The sequence below is a fragment of the Solea solea genome, chromosome 11 (assembly GCF_958295425.1).
Source record: "Solea solea chromosome 11, fSolSol10.1, whole genome shotgun sequence".
In the NCBI taxonomy this organism is placed as follows: domain Eukaryota; kingdom Metazoa; phylum Chordata; class Actinopteri; order Pleuronectiformes; family Soleidae; genus Solea; species Solea solea.
The window spans coordinates 4,502,316-4,520,147 of record NC_081144.1 but is presented as its reverse complement, the minus strand read 5'-3'; the positions used below and the strand labels follow the sequence as shown (position 1 = coordinate 4,520,147).

At 39.1% G+C, this 17,832-nt stretch overlaps 2 protein-coding genes across 2 annotated transcripts; one reads left to right on the top strand and one right to left on the bottom strand.

Moving 5' to 3' along the window:
- Nucleotides 1–1,205: 1,205 nt before the first annotated feature.
- Nucleotides 1,206–8,266, bottom strand: ogfr (opioid growth factor receptor). The gene is made up of 7 exons (XM_058643872.1): nt 7,939–8,266; nt 7,320–7,385; nt 6,188–6,269; nt 6,014–6,092; nt 5,198–5,264; nt 3,681–3,829; nt 1,206–3,603 (listed from the first exon to the last, which is right to left on the bottom strand). The coding sequence occupies exons 1-7, from the start codon at nt 8,062–8,064 to the stop codon at nt 2,550–2,552; spliced, it is 1,623 nt and encodes a 540-aa protein (XP_058499855.1). The 5' UTR covers nt 8,065–8,266; the 3' UTR covers nt 1,206–2,549.
- Nucleotides 8,267–14,192: 5,926 nt separating this feature from the next.
- Nucleotides 14,193–17,439, top strand: kcnk15 (potassium channel, subfamily K, member 15). The gene is made up of 2 exons (XM_058643881.1): nt 14,193–14,820; nt 14,993–17,439. Exons 1-2 carry the CDS (start codon nt 14,538–14,540, stop codon nt 16,006–16,008), a joined length of 1,299 nt encoding a protein of 432 aa, XP_058499864.1. The 5' UTR covers nt 14,193–14,537; the 3' UTR covers nt 16,009–17,439.
- The last annotated feature ends 393 nt before the right edge of the window (nt 17,440–17,832 follow it).

Here is a 17,832-nt window from a genome sequence, read left to right as displayed (position 1 = left end):
AAGAAGAGGAGAAACAGTTTCAAGACTGTTGGGGAAAAAAAGTGGGCTGAGCTAAACAAAAAATGTTAAAAATATGCAGAGGGTCAGTGTTTTTGACCAACTACAAGCTGACCTCAGATCAGGTCCTCCATGTCTGTAAGGTAGAAACGGGTATGTTGATTGAATCCAAACAGAGTGTACACCACTCTGGGTTTAAAGGTCCAGTCTGTAACATTTACAAGTTTTTTTTTTGGCAGAAACCGAATATACTGGCCATAAGAATGTCTGTACAAGTGTATGATCACTTTAGATTAAAGAACATGTTTGTTTTTGTAGCCTAATGCTGGATTAATCACGAGACAGAGGCATCAACTGTTTGACTGCAGCCCAAATCAGATTTACAAGCATATACGATCAGAATCTGATCTTCCTGTCCAACTGATCACATCAAGGACAAATATGATATGGTGTCAACACTACTGATTCCACAGAATTGAAGCGCTGTGTTCAGTCATCCAACAGACATAGAACCCGGACTGACGGAACGACATAGCTGGTACACGACGCGTTGGGATTCGGTGGAAACATTGGCTAAAGAGGATGCGTGTCACTTCCGATGCCGGGAGTAAAACTGACTCCAAACAAATGACTGGTTTTAAAGTTGTCGCTTACTGTAGATAACTGTAGATAATGATTTTAAGCGTTTTGACATTACAAAGACTTTTTTTTTTTTTAAAGAAAATACTTCATATACAACTGCTTCTATACAGATAATCACATCCTCTGTCGTGGAGGAAGAGCCGATAATGAGCATTATTGTGAATTTAAAATAATTCAACATAATGCGTGTGTGGATTTTACTTACGATCTTCCAAACTAAACTGTACTGCTCCTGAAGTATGGACAATTGATCTGCTTTAATGTCCAGTGTGTAAGAATTAGTGACATCTAATGGTGAGACTGCAGATTGCAACAAACAGTGGATTCCTACACTTACCCCCGTCATTCCCTTGTGTCGGCAAACTAGTATCTTCGTATACTTCTTTGAATGCGTAGTGAACTTCAGATTCATGAACATGAAAACACAAGTTGGCAGCCTCTGTAGTTAAACTTGTACCAATATTTCTGCCTGTATGATGCAGCAGTGGTGAGTCAGAGAAGAATCTCGGGATTAACGGAAAAAGAAGCAGACCTGGATTTAAAAACAGAGTAAAGTCATGGCAGCATGAGAAAATAGTATAACTTTATTCTGCTTTGTCAACAGCCAGGTATTTATACTTAGGGGGGAAAAGTTAAATTTATAAAGGATTCAGCTTGTTTTTTTTGTAAAGTTATTACCATTTCAATATGTAAATACCATTAACTTCAACATTGTTATTCAAAATTAAGTGCAAATATAAAAAGATGCATCACTGTAACTGCCCTGGCTTGTAAATATTCACTGTCTGCAGCTGTCTCAACTAACAAACAGTGAATATTAAATCATAGACAAAGCTTTTATCAGTTCTGCCAATAACACACACACACACACACACACACCGTACAATCAATCAGTCTTTTCTCTCTTTTTTGGCAGTTGTTCATAAGTCTACTTCCCAAATCTGTGCGTTTCCACACAGCTGTGCAACATTTAACTTGAGTGACATTCAGTCTTAAATCGGTTTGAACAGCTGGGTCCAGTTCATGTCATTTTTACTTACAGGACAAAAAAAAGGAAATAAAAAAGAAAAACAATTCTTCCAATTATTTCTCAGTGCAAAAAAAAAAAACCTAACTGTTCAACTTTAAAGTATTAAGCTTTTAAAAACTCTTAAATCATCATTTCACTGACACAGATCAATAATAGTGCTCTATGTATTCTATGGAGATAATAAATATCAGTTGCCGACAGCATTGGTCTTTTCTCCCTTAAAGGAAAAGTCTGGTAATACTGTACATTTTTTTCTTATGCTCAACAAATCCCATGAAAGCAATTTATGCAACTTACAGAGAACAATCTTTGTTGTCAAAGCCTGACGTCAGCTTATTCCTCTGTGCCCTTTTTTTCAGTGTTGTCCGTAAAATATTGCGGAAATAAATGAGCCACAGGGTTGCACTGGGTCACATGTTCTTCTGTATCAAAATAAAGAAAAGGAAAAAAAGGGCACTTAAGTTTTAAATCATTGTTTTTTAAATCAATACCGCTGCACATGCTCCCAAATCAGTCTACAAAGAAGTTTGAAATAACACTTGTAAAACTACAACAGAGAGTATTTAAAAAAATATACATCTGCCCTGTTTTTTAAGGATTAGACAGTATTATGGGAGTTTGAAAGTAACTTTGCTTTTTTGTCTTTTCATGGGATTTGCTGCGATATAATATCACCAGGCTTGATCTTTAATATCCGACGGCCTCGTGTCACATCAAGTCTGACGAATGAATCAGTCCATAAACTCCTTCAAATTGAAAATATTAAAATACATCAAATACAGTAGAAATAAGGCTCAGAAAGTCATACTCTTTAACTTAATATCAAGACCCATTTTGGTCTGAGAGTTTTTTTTTGACGTGAGATCAACATCCTCCAAGTCTATTCATCCACCACTCTGCCGTTTTTTGTCAGCGACCCATTTGTTGTGGACACACTTTCCTGCGACATGTCCTCATCTTCTTCCTTTGTATCTGGCACTTGATTGAAGTCAGTCCTTGGGATTTTTTCCTCTCTTCCAGAAGAATGAACAGGCGAGTGTTTTGAAGTCTTTGGAGGGGTTTGTGCTGACGGGATTGTTTCAACGGGGGCTTTCGTAGCAGCACTGCTTTTGTCGTCCATGTGCCCATTGGCCTCAGAGTCTTCGGCAGAGCCGTTGCTTGGCGGCATCTCGTCATCTTCCTCCCTCTTCTTCTTCTGTGGTTTTTCAGTGTCTGTGTCGACATCGGTTTGCATTCTGTTGTCAGCTTCCTGGATGCCATCGTCCGAGTCGTGGGTCAATTTGTGCTCACTCTTTGCAGCACCGGTGTTTACCGGCACAGTGTCAGGAGTAGGCGACTGATCCATTTCTTCTTCATCATCACCGCCATCTTCATCATCATCTGTCGAGTCATTTCCATTCCCCACAATTTCATGATCAAACTCAGCCTCTGCACCATTTGTGACAGTCTCAGATTCTGGTTTCAGCTCGTCAGACGTCTCAGAGAGTTTGTTTTTGTCTTTACTCGTTTTATCAGTTCCTTTCTGAGCCTTTGCTGTACCGTCTGCCGACCCGTCCTCTTTTTGTTGCACAACTGCCTCTCCGTCTTTGCTTTTACCCTTTAAATACACGTCATCCTTCCCGTCTCCATTACCAATGGCGTCCAGTCTTTTCTCCGCCTTCCTGAATTGTTTCTGAATCTTTCTGGGACACCACACAAACTTGTCCTTTGGCTCAAACTGAAGGTAGGCAAAGCGCACAAGTTCCTGGCGCTTCTGCTTGTCCAGCACTGCGAACACGAAATAGTCGAGCACGCTTCGTTTAACACTGCTAAGGGTTTTCTTGATCAGCGTCTCTTCCAGAAAGAAATGCACTAGCGGGGCCTGATAATGCTCGAATCCCAGCTCCCCAAGACTCTTCAGGATGCGAGTGATGCGCAGGTTGTTGTGCATATTCCTGCAACAGAACAGACAGCTTCAGTGGCAGAAGAACATATTTAAGAAGACGTTTGCATGGAAATGTCGCATATTTACCGCTCAAGATTTCCAAAGCGCTCCTTCCAATTTTCTGCTCGTTTTACGTCACCAGTCTCTTTGTTGACCAAACGGATGCCATAGAAGCCCAGCATGAGTTCATAGGATTCCACTAGTCTCTTTTTGGCCTCATCGTTTTTCTTAAAGGCCTGAGAGTTGATAAAATGTAAATCAGGAAAACAATGTTTGATATTTCAACAGCTTTTATGACAAAAACAGAGAGATAAGTGGCTGCTCCGGTGACATCTTAAGTGTACGAGGGATAGTCTGTATGTCGCGGGATCTTGGAAAACAACATACTTCAAAGCAAGACGCTGATCGGGCTTTTATGATCACACAACAGTAATAAAACAAAACACTTATAGAAGTAGATCAAATGTAATGTGTTAAGAATAATTTGCATCCTTACAGGCCAGCTATTATTAGAGTCATGGTTTTAAAAAATGTATAAAGGATTATTTACAATCATAGAATTCACTAAAATAAACAACTTTGCATCTTTAATGGCTGCATCTTAAAGCCAAGTTATAGTAAACCACACAACAAAATAATGGTTATTTTCATTTTATTAGGGTGTAAAAAGAAGCTCAGGCCTCGGGTCAAACTGCACGCATGAGAAGCATGTTTGTGTGGCGGAATATCCTGCTTTTCATTTAGGTACACATATCATCAGATTGAGTGCATTTCACAACAAAATAGACAGTGAATTATCTGAAATTATCTTTCACCACAGTTTCCATGTCTATATCTGTCAAATTATCCCACACACAACATGTTCTGTTTTCCTTTTCAAAGTCAAAGCAAACTAGTGTTTCAAATCCCTGAAGCCATTGATTTTTCCTGGGCAGTTAGTTGAGGAAAGACGAGGATTTATATTCATACACAGGGATACACTGATGCGTAGTTCCCTTTGTCTGGGTATGTAATGATCACATTTGACTTTGTAGTATTAACCTAAATTAGAGTTATTCATCAATAAATGCTGGTCTTCTTCTTAGTTTAAGATTTTAACATTGCACATAAGTTAGTTGAGCCTATAAAAAAATAACAGTCTGGTTTGAAAAAGCTGCTTGTGTCACCTTGTTGTTACAGAACATACCGTCTGATGACACAGATACCAGATGCAGTAACATCAAGGTTGTAGCCGCACTCTCCTCGACCCGAATCGCAGCAAGGTTGCAGCTCAGAAGCCACTTCAACTTGTTTCACGTCTCGGCATTTTGACTTCTTACCCTGCTAATTGAATTAGTACTTTTGCTGGATTGTTCACCCTCTGCTGGTATAAATCATAACTACACTGTATGTGAGGTCATGGGATATTAGATGTCGTCGGTTAACTTGTTTAATTCTCGATGGCCATTAATTGACAGTAAATCATCAACATCACCAACCTAAATAGTCAAATTAATTTGCTGTGTTGTTTTAGGTTGTGCCAACATTACTTCCAAGTCATCACAGATGGTGAATTTCTGCCCAGACATTCCTTTGAGACCCGTTGTTTCCTAATATAGCCTTACCTCAATTTCCTTCTTGGTGAGTTCTGAAGCCATGTAATTAACCCCCGGTTCTCGCAGTGGAAACAGCCTTCAAGTGGCAGAGGATTCAAGAGAGAGAAACAAAACAAACAAACAAAAAAAATCAATCAACATCTAATGAAACTGCGCCCTTAATCAAATCAAGATGACTTTTTAGAACATAATTTCTAGGAGCTTCATCCCAGAGAAATTACACACACGTAGAGCATTTTTCCATCTTTACAGTTAACTGTTGAGAGGCAAAACAACAAAACAGTGTAACAGTAGGCCATCCCTCAGGACATCACTGAAGTTGTAAGTTAATTTAATCACAGTTTTTCATTTGGAAAGCTTCAGTGATGTGTAAGAATGATAAACTTTAACCTGGCCTGTGGAAAGGAAACAGCAGTGGCGTCAAAGCTTAATTTAAAAATTTTTGAATAAAAAAACACCACTGTAATCACTGCATTTTGGATTATCACACCTTAATCACTTACTTTGGAACAAGTACATCAGAGGTGGACTATTTGCTGATCTTTTACATTAACACCAATAGACAATAACAAAGACTGTGTGTGTGTGATGTCAGTAAGACAATGGAAATTAAACTTCATAAAGAAAAATTTGTTTTTGAGGCATCACTGAAGCAGTTTCACTACCCTTTATTATTCAGTATAGACTTATGACATACATTATGTAACGTATTTGATAACTTGTAATAATTAATCAGACTGCAAGGTCACCTGGATGACACAAATATGACGACACTGACTTCTTGCTGTTTTAGATAGTAGGAGTGAGGGGATAAACACTACGTACCACTGAATGTAAGAGTGAACCCTTTCTAGTCGTTTGTAGTCGTTTTTCCAATCCTTCAGAAATGACTCAATGTAGACATCTGTGCCAAACAAGGAAAAACAAGGAATATTACATCCACAACATTCTAAAACATTTAGAAGTATATTGTAAGACGTTACAATCGAAATGTGTTACCATCAGGAGCAGAGGGAAATTTATTGAGATAAAACTGCAAATTGTTCATTTTGTCTTCCGAGCACTCTTCATCTGTAAGATTCTAAAACAAATAGAAACAGAATTTCAACACTTTCATTTCAACAAACTATAACTAGGATTTCATTTAAATGACTCGCCGATTTTAGCTGAAAGGAAAATTTAGTAAATGACATATTGTGATTTGTGTGTGTTTCCATCCACAGCTGTTCAGCAAATATTAGTTAGTTCACTGAGATAAGCAGAAGGTGGCACAAAATGGGTCACCCTAGAAGAATAAGATGGTGCAACACAGTGACATAAATAGAACATGAAGAAGGATCAGAAAGTGTGTCATGAAAGGGTTTCATAGTTGCTTACCATCTATTTCTACAGCAATATTTGCGTCATGCACTAAGTAAGGGACTGTTGAGGTTTCCTTATCAGTCCAAACATACCTCCCCTCGTCCACCATTTCCAACATATTTAAATGCAGTGAAATGTGAAAGTGTGAGTGATGCTACAGAACCCAAAGGCTTTTTTAATCATATTGGCTTTTTATCCACATGGAACCTGTGACGTGAGAGGAAGTGGGTCCCAGAGTGAAAATGTACACAACGGCAAATGATGACATCACACTCCCACCTCTTTCTTGCTCCTGCATTTGCTTTCACCATATTTGCCCTGATCCTCTTTTTGAATTTGAGGTTAATGCGCAGCATGCAAGCTGTACGCACATAGTCTTGTCTGATTTTGGTCCATTTCTGTGGCAGCATTACATCATCACATACATTCTGTGTATGGAGACATTTCTTGAAATGATACCATGCTTATAGAAAATGTTTTAAAAACAAAAAAAGCTTATATAGGGAAAGATCTGTTTCCATGTGGATAACGCCTCAGCCAAGTTCTATACAGCATATTTTATTCACTGAATCCGTTTCCACAGACATCATATGCATTTAACTTTTCTAAGATTTCCAACTACTTCCAAGCACAGAATCTTAATGCAATACTTCAATATTTAAAAAAAAAATATGTTTTTAATGCTGTTTCCATTAGGGTTTTATTAATGCACACAATGGAAAATGCACATAAAAACAACACGTTTGTATTTAATGTAGCTGGTACTTACTGGGTATCCTCTTCTGTAGTTCTGCATGTCCTTTGCTGCCCTCATGTTTCTGGGCGTGTGATGCCACTGTCACGTAAAAGTGAAAGTAAAATGCATTAATGACAGATTTACCGTTACACCAGCGGTTAATGCCAAGTCAATTAAACCTGATTAACCGCAAATATAACGAGTCGTGCTATCATTACATATAATGTCACAGTATACAATGACTCAAGTGACAGTAAAAAAAACAGGCATAACATAGTTGACATATAAGGCCAAGCTAACCAATTACCCTCCACAGCAAAATTATGTAGGTAACAATTAAACCCTTTATATATTCCAACTTGTATTATTGGAATTGTGAGTTTGTGTCGCTGTATGTCGGTTATAGATAAAATATAAACACAACCAGCAACGTGTAGTCCCTAAAAAGTGAGCTAATGTTGGCGGCTAGCTAGGGTAGTTAGCAAGCCTGCAGTAGTTGGGAGGTAAAGCTAGCGTTAGCTTCCCAGTCATGGCACGAATACAACCGACCCTAGTGGCGCAAACCCTGCGAGACATTAGTCCACACGCTCGACGTCTATGTACCATGTCAAACAAGTCACCGTTTCGCCGAATGACATTAAAAAGCTCGTACCAAAGTCCACCCAGATTTGTTTTTGTCTTGACTAGACCGCCGGGTTTGGCTCTCTCCAGCCGGGTCGTCTCCATCACTCTCCGTGTCCCATGTCGAGTCGTACTCACAAACACATTCGTCCTCCATTCTTTAAATAAGTCGCCGTGACGTGACGAGCTGAAGCCAAACACGCGTTTCACCCCGGTCCCGGACTAGAAACGGACATGAAGCAGGTCACACATGCATGTTCAGGTTAGACGGGGGCGGCCCTGACCATCCGTCTCTCCCAGTCTACCATCGTCAGACAGCGGCTGCAGTGCCGATGCTGCTTTCAGGTTCCTCCCTCTGAGTGGCTCATGCTGCCTTCAGGTACCCCACTAAGAGTAGTACTTTTCTAACATCACTTCACTTGATACGCTTGCCTTTTACATTGGCCTTTACTCTAAATGGAAATTCGTCTTTGAATAAAGTACCGTTTGACCCGTTAAGACGACTGATAGAAGCTAAAATTGCTAACTTATATTCCTTCATGCCCGAATTCCTCCATGGAAACCCGTTTCCACCACACGAAAAAAAGAATGCATACCCAAGTCATAATTATGAGATGCTAAGTTAATAATATGAGATGCTAAGTCATTATTATGAAATTTTAAGTCATTATTATGAGATTCAAAGTCATAATTATGAGAGGCTGTCATAATTATGAGATGCTAAGTCATTAGAATAAGATGCTAAGTCATTAGTATGAGATGCTAAGTCATTAGTATGATATTTTTTAGTCATTATTATGAGATGCTAAGTCATTAGTATGAGATGCTAAGTCATAATTATGAAATGCTAAGTCATTAGTATGAGATGCTAAGTCATTAGTATAAGATGCTAAGTCATAATTATGAGATGCTAAGTCATTAGTATGAGATGTTAAGTCATTAGTATAAGGTGCTAAGTCATAAGTATAAGATGCTAAGTCATAATTATGAGATGCTAAGTCATTAGTATGAGATGCTAAGTCATAATTATGAGAGAATAAAATCATATCATAAATCATAGAATAAAATACACAACATTTAAATCAATCAAGAGATTAATGCATTAAAAAAAACACGATTATATAAACTGAACATTGCAAACAATTGATGCTATGGATAGTCACTGCAAATATCAACGTGAACTGTGAATATTATATTTTATTTATATATTATTATTGTATTGATTATTACAGATAATATCTGTAATAAGATTGTAAGAATAAAGATGAGAACAGAAATATTTGCTGTTTTTATTAACTTTTATCCTGACCTGTTAGACTTTTTTTATTTGTTCTTTTTTAACATTTTATTACCTTGTTTTGAGAACAAACCTATGGTATTGCTGTATCAGACCTTATTGCTTGGTAACTTTTGTTGTCCTAAACTTGTAAACTCTTTTGATGGATTTCAACATTTTTATTCATTACTTTTTTCTTTCACAATCATGACTGACATCATCACAGATTATGATTATAGAGCATACTGATCATCTAACTGATCAGCATTAATTTACTTATAATTGAGTGATAATTCTATTTCAAATAGTTGCAGCTGCAAAGAATGTATGCACATGAACTGGGAGTGATTGACACTTAAAATGTGTTAAAAGTTGTTATTCATGTCATCTAATTATGGATGGCCAAATGCCTGTCTGTATGTATTTGGCTGCCGATTAATATCAAACAAGGTTGTATTAGGAGCAGTGTTGACCGTGAACACAACACACTTTGTACATTTTCATCAAATAACAAAGTGTTTTCCATTCAGACACCAACTTACATGCTTTCATTTTCTGATTCTTACAGCCTCCACCCACACACACACACGCCGAATATACAAACTCCAATTTATCCAAGTCTCATTAGTTTGTTACATTTCATATCTCCGGGATCATAAGTTTGATTTGGTTTCCTCGCCGTAAGAAGCGGCAGCACAAATACGAGTTCAGAGTGCGAACATTTAATTGGACCGTGATGTCCTCCTTTTGACAGCAGCCAGACAAATGCATTTATACATGAGAGTATTTCACCATTAGAATGTATAAATAGAACTGTGTGTTATCACAGGGGATTCGGCGTTGAATGGCCGCTGGTGTGGAATTCTATTTTTGGTCCTGGTTACTGTGGAAACCAGAGGGCTCTGCAGGCATCCAGTATTTGCTGTTGCTATTTAGTGCCTCTGCTCCATAAAATGAATTCACAACTGCTTTATTCTCTGTGAAACTGATACACATGGGAATGTTTGCTACAGATACAATAATATTTACATGAAGCCAGACGGACTGTGAGGCTTGGGCAGGAATTTTGTGACTTTAGGACGAGGGTGGGTGGAGTTCAGGGTCGTCTGGGGGGAATTCTGCTCTACAGAAATGCTGCAACAGGTTTTTGTAGATTTGTGTCTGGTTTGAATGTACAGTCATCACAAGGTTAGGTTTCAGATGTGCTTTAGGTCGCATCTTATTGTTTATTTTCCACATGAAGGCCCAGCTTGTTATTGTTATGAGTAGTTCAAGTCTTTATGTTTCAAGATTTGATCCAATCTGTAATTAAGATTAAAATTGGAAATCCATTAATGACACTGGAAACATCACAAATAACAAAAATACCTTTATCAGAAACAAAACCCACTGTGCTGACCTTTATTTATTACAAATACAGTTATTGTCAAATGGAATGTACAAGAATAAAAAGGATTACATTATTGTAGTTTATCATAATTGGTTAAGAAAGAGGTAGTGGCACTTCATCCCAGTTCTCCTCCCATTTAATGTTTTCTATTATTAATATTGTCTTGTACTGTAGCTGGAGCTCAGTATTATTCCGATAATTTTCCTCTTGTACATCAGCTCAGTGGAGGCTGAACTGTGGTTGAGATTTGGAGTATCACTGTACGAGAAATATGTGCCTGCAATTTAAATTCACGGCTGCGTCCCATAATTGGTCCACTCTTACACTCGAATCCCCATTTATAAGAGGATATACACAAAGAAATGTGACGAGAATAAAAGAGTAAAATCTGACACATTAAATGACATAAATAATTGAATCTGTGCATTCAAAGAAACACAGCACATCATAGCCCTTGCAGTTAAATTCACAACTGTCCATGTACTGGTGTCTTGACAGTGTCGCCCTCTTTTTTCGCCGACTTCTTTTCACAACACATTGTGTCTGTGCACAAATCCTCTATATCAAGCTGCTTCCTAATCTTGCATTCCTGTATTGTCCCCGTCTGTAATTTTCTCCTATCCTTGTCAAAGCACAGCTGCTGTTCCTCGATAAAGACCCCCCTTTGCTTTCTAAAACTTTGGCTTTTGCCAGAGGAGCTTGATTTTTTTTTTCCTCCTGTAAACCTTTCTGTAGGATTTTGCCACATTTCCATATTTTTTTTGCTGAACATTGGCAGGTGTGTTTTATTTAGTTTTATTTAGTAGAGACATCTTCAGACACAGGGTCGTCATTTCTCTGCATGATACCATCTTCAAAATGGTTCTCTACCATCTGCATATTCTCCCAGTGCCACTGAGGTCTCTTTGAGATTTATTTGGAGATTATTTTAATTGTACTGAATTTCTAAAGATAATCCTCCAAGGGAATGATTGCTAAACCACTCAGCTAACGTTCAGCAACCCTCACAAAGACAATAATGAAGTTGGTTAAAGATCATGTGAACATTCTCCATTTTAATTTACCAAAATTGAAAACAGTAAACGAAGGAAAGGAAAAGAGATATTGTGATTTCTATAATCTGCTGTATTTATTTTCTTCTTTCCAGGTGTGTGTTGGTGTGCATGTGTGTGTGTGTGAAAGAGAGAGAGAGAGGGGGAGAGAGAGAGAGAGAGCGGGTGTGTGTCTTAATGAAATGTACCTGCAGAGAGAAGAAAGAGATCAAAACAAAATCAGCGAGGCGTCTCTTTGAGTTAAAATAGTTAATCGCAAGCCCAGACCCAGTTGCGCCTGATGAGCCCACTCATTTTGTTCCTTGGGCTTTGAAAAGGATGCGAGTACAAGCTGTGTGGATTGATGGGTGGCTATTAAGACTCCAGGTTCCTCTCTTATCAGCTGTGATGTAATTTGATTTACGGTGAGCTGGTTTGAATCACAAAATGGAAAACAGTATGTGTGCCGATTTAGCCACTTGACACAAAAAAAAAAACAGGGCCACCAAGAATAGGTTGCTCTGTTTTCTGTGAAGCGACTGTGAAAACACACACACACACACACACACAGTATAGTCCACCTGGCCTGCTGGTGCAGCAAATACCCACTGTGACACACGGAGGATGCCAAACAGACCTGTATCTGACACAACTGTGGGAAGTGCCGTCTTTTTCCTCCTTTACATGTGGGATGAAGGAAAAAAAAAACTCAGAAGAAAATAAATCCAAGCCTAAATAATGATACCTGCTCACATGCTTCCATGCGGTGACAACATGATTCACTGCATCATTACGCTTAACATATTAGCTTCAACCTCACTGACAGTCTGGTATAAGTAACCATGGCAACCGGCATCACCTACAGTAGTTTTCCAGAAGCATAGTGTCGTAATGCCATTTATTTAGCCAGTGTAGACGCAGGCTTCAGCTCTCTAATGCGAAACATACGCACTTAAGATCCATAATTATTGGCGTGTTTTGAGACAGACTGAGACTGAAGTTACAGAGCAAAGAGGCAGATCAGTATATAAATGTGTATTTATGTTGCTGTTCCTAAATCTGTCTCACTTAATTCATTGCTCTATTGTCTATATAGTCTTATCCTTACCCTATATACTCTTATAATAAGTGGTCTTATGTTCATTCTTTAATTAATAGCCTTATTCATAGAATTATATTCGTATAGTTTTTTAATATGCAGTATAGTCTACAATGCTTGTGCTTACAATTGACTATGTATGTATATATATATATATGTCTACATTCGGGCTGCAACGACTATTCAATTATTAATCAACTGTTTTCATAATCGATTCATAGGTTTGGGTGTTTTTTTTCAAATAATTAAAATAAGTTCTCTGATTTTTCAGCTTCTTAAATGTAAAATGTTTTCTAGTTTCTTTGCTCCATATCACAAAGAAATCATTCAAACTGAATAATTTTGGTTTGTTAAATGAATACTTCACCGATTTGCATTTAGCTTTGTATTACTAGAATGGGGTAGTATTTTTTTTGAAAACCTCAGTTTCCCCTTTCATTCTTCTTTTCTTTGTTACGTGCTTTGTTACCAGTGATACTTGGTCCTGTTAGCGTAACTGTAAGCAAAGATGGCGGACACTGTTTACATTCTAGGAATGAGGTCCCGTCCCCTACATGTTGGTCTAAAAAGTGCAGAATTAGCATTGCAGTTTCAAGTGTCACTGGTGGACAAGAATGAAAAACAAGAATGAAGATATTTCTCGACTCAGGGGAAACTGAGGTTGGGAAGCACAATTTTTCAAAAATACTACCCCTGTTCTAGAAATACAAAGCTAAATACAAATTGTTGAAGTATATCTTTAATTTTCAGGTTGGGTAAACACACAACATTTTTCATCACCTTCTGACATATTAGGAACCAAACCAAAACTTGATTAATCCAATTATGAAAATAATAAGTTATTGTCAGGGCTTCTTTGTCAGACATGTTTGTTTTTGCGAAGTTTCCACTGTTTACATAATGTGTTTTTGGTTTTTGAATATATGAAAGCTTGTTAATATGGAATAACATTAATATTCAAAAAAAGTCACTGTCAACTGAATTTGTCTTTACCTCTTTTGCACATAATCTGTATTTTGAGGATGAAACATTGAGCTAATGTTAATATATTTGACAATATAATAAGGGTCATATTATATTGGTTCATTTATTTATTTATATTTTAAATATCATGTATACTTTTATGTTTATCCAATCAGCACAATATTTCAATGTGCTACATGTTTGTGTAAAAAAAACAAACCCCACATAAAATAAAAGAAACTTACATTTTTGGGACATGAGAAAGCCTTGTAATGGTGTCTGTATGAAAAAAACTTGATGAAATATTAATAACTGCACTCATACATTGTGCCTATAGAATCCAGGGTTTTATCTCACCTTGGATGCGCAGTTACCAGTTCAGATGTTGAGTGAAATCCTTAATACCCCTCCTCACAGATTACTGTCCACCAGGTCCAGTCTGGACTCCACTTGCTGTTAACAGATGTGAGATCACTGATCACTGATCACTATCAGTGTCATATTGGTTTCATAAATGACATGAGGCACATTTCTCTTTTTTACATTGGCGACTGCTTCGCGCATGCGAGGAGGCATCGGACAAACTGAGGCCACTTCATTTAACAGATGACCGCGTCGAGAGCATCTGTCGCTCTCCCTGCGCGCCGCACAACAACAAATATGTGCGTTTTCACATTTACAACACTTTACAAGCCGATGAGATAGATTTCCACGCAGGAGGTGTCGTTCTCCCGCACTCCACTCTCCTGCATGTCAAGCAACAGGCTGCAGCAATAGGATGTGGAGTCGGTGCGCCGCTGAAGAACATTACCACCTGTAACTGTGCCAGTAATAACCTGCTTCATCCGCGACTTTCGTGCCGACGCCGACGATGAAGAAGCAAAACGTCCGGACGCTGTCGCTCATCCTCTGCATGTTCTCCTACCTGCTGGTCGGCGCCGCGGTGTTTGACGCGCTGGAGTCAGAGACGGAGAGCTCCCGCAGGCGCGTCCTGGAGCAGAAGCGCAACGAGATGAAGAAGAAGTACCGCTTCTCCGAGGACGACTACCGCGAAATCGAGCGAGTGGTGCTGCAAGCGGAGCCCCATCGCGCCGGGAGACAGTGGAAATTCGCTGGCTCTTTTTACTTTGCCATAACAGTCATCACGACCATTGGTAAGTTAATTTAAATCATCCATCTTTGTTTTTCTTATCTCTTTTTACTCAGTTTTCTTTATTTACATCTATGATTGCAACATTTATATGGTTTGTTTTTTCATTAAAACTAAAATAAAAACATTCCCTTGTAACCACAGTATGTCTCTAATTCCCATGTCTCTGCATTGAGGTTATGGACACGCAGCACCAGGCACAGATGCAGGAAAGGTCTTCTGCATGTTCTATGCAGTGCTGGGCATCCCCCTCACTTTGGTCATGTTCCAGAGCCTGGGAGAAAGGATGAACACATTCGTCCGCTACCTTCTCCATAAGACCAAGCAGTGCATAGGCTTTCGATGCACTGAAGTGTCCATGGAGAACATGGTCCTGGTGGGCTTCCTGTCCTGCATTGGAACGCTGTGCGTGGGAGCTGCAGCTTTCGCCCACTTCGAGGGATGGAGCTTCTTCCACGCTTACTACTACTGCTTCATCACGCTCACCACCATAGGCTTTGGGGACTTTGTGGCTCTGCAGAAAAAGGAGGACCTCCAGGAGAAGACACCCTACGTGGTGTTCAGTTTCATGTACATCCTGGTGGGGCTCACCGTTATTGGGGCCTTCCTTAATTTGGTGGTGCTTCGCTTCCTCACTATGAACACTGAAGATGAGAGGAGGGACGCTCAAGAGAGGGCGTCGCTGAAGAGGGACAGGGGCCTTTTGGAGGAGGCGGCGACTCTTCATGTTGTGGGTGACCAAAGCAGAGGTGGCCACAGGCAGAGAAACCGGGGCAACGTGATGCACAGTCGCAGCCACAGCACACTCTTCCTCCCAATGGAGGAGGGCACCAGCCGCACAAATCTAATTGCTTCCCCAGCGGAAGATCAGGAGCAAAGAAGAAGAAGAAGCCCCTGCAGACACAGGCTGCATTTTCAGATCAAGGCGGGACGGGGCAGGACGGAGTCAAGCCTCAGCTCCCTCTGCTCCTGCGTCTGCTACCGCTTAGGGATTTGTGACAGTCCTCTCATGTCCCACAGTGAACACCACAGCTGTCATATCAATTCTGTTTACTACAACTCAGTCTCTTATAGCATCCAGGGCTGCTCGCCGGGTTCCAGGAACAACACTGGACTCTCTTCCCCAGGAAGCATGCTCTCTCCGGGGCACAGCTTCCGGGAGTTTCCTCGTTTGAGGAGAAAGTCAGTGTAGAGAGCAGGATATGATGGAGACGGGATGGGAAGGGTTTGCACTGACTGTGAACCACATTCGACGGTAAACGGGAAAAAAGTCCCTTAGATTTAAACCATTGTCAAACAAGTTCACACAATTGATTGATTGAGCTGATTCATTAAGACTCTCTCTGTGTTTCCCAGTATTGCGGTGTTTAGATCTCATTCCCACACTGTACACTGAAGTATGACTGAAAACACACACACGAAACATCTCAGAAGTGAATTCTACTGCTCAAGAAACCCAAGTCATTCAGCTCTTTTGACCCCTGCACTGCCGCTGTATACACACAAACTCTCCGCCAGGTCTGATAGTTTTGCTTGACAGAGCCTGTTTTCAGATGAAGGATGCAGCATTCCAATAACGTTAACATCGTTTGTGTTCACAAGACCAAAAAAGAGGCAGAATAATAGCATCAAAAGTAACGCACCGCAGCTTTAAACAGCACTGTATTTTGCGTTTCTTCACAACAAGACAACAACTCTGTTAATGGGATAAGTTGTGGTCGTTATATTTATTTGTAAAGCAAAGTTGAGATAGAGCTTTTCTTTACCATGTCATTTTTTATGTTAGGTGATTCTGTTTTTTTTTTCCTTGCATGTTAGCCAAAGTGCAGTGCATGTTAAAAATGAATGCATAGCACATAATGTGAATGCATGAGTGCTATGTCAAGGATATACGAAGTTGGGCTTTTAATCTGCAAGTATTTTTGTGCTTAATAATCTGTTCCGTGAAGGCATGTGAATGATCTCCGCTCCTGCCGTAGTTCTCTAATGCCACAGCTAAAAGATGTCATTATACTTTTGTATGAAAAGCCTTAAAGAACTTTGAAAAAGCCACAGAAGATGTGGCTTATTAGCTCAGTGAATTTAATAAATCCTTTTATTACTTATCATTGGGGGACAGAGGGACTTCACGGTGCATCGCTCAGCACTTGTGCGCTATAAAGAGATTATGCTTGTTTCACGACTGATTAAAGTTTAATGGATGTAGCACACAACTGATATGTAGCAGGTTACGACTGTACTTCCACACTCCTGGAAAAAAAGTTGTCATTTTCCAGACGGGGGGAGGTGTTGTGTCCTCACAGACCTGGTTTGTTGTCAGATTAGATGTTCTATGAAACCAAAGGGAAAGGACCATTTAATGAAATCAAGCCACATTCGAATGAGGTTGTTAAGTGTTTCTGTTCCGTCGTCTTCCTTTATTTCTATTTTAATCCACCACAACTCCTTTATTTCTGATTTTGAATAAACTCCAGGGCTTTGACTCTAACTTCCTTCCTTTTTATGCTGAACGTATCACTGCGTGGTACAGAGGAAACTGGGTGGGATGGGAATGGGACAAATAACACGACATGTACTCAAACAGGAATTATGGTGAATGTCTGTCTAATAATGATGCATAATAAACCCAGTAAATATTGGTTAATCATTTCAAATGAGTTTCTGGCTTTTTGATGTGTAAAACATTTGTCAAAGAGGAGGTTATTTCAGTCATGTGACATTCATTTACCATGATTTATGTGTGAAAATCCACATAAATCAAATCCAACCAAGTTTTAACCAAACGTTTTATGCATTTCAAACTGCAAGTCACCAAATCAGTGTTTAAGGGGTAAGATAGGGGAGAAATACTCAAGTAAGGCTTTTGTACTTTACCTTATAGTTACAATGTCATGCTACTTTATACTTCTTCTTCACAATTCAAAAGTAAATATTGTCATTTAGAGTTCTTAAAACCTGTTTTTCATTGTTTCTGCAGACATTTGTCATAAAAAACTATATATATAATAAAATGCTA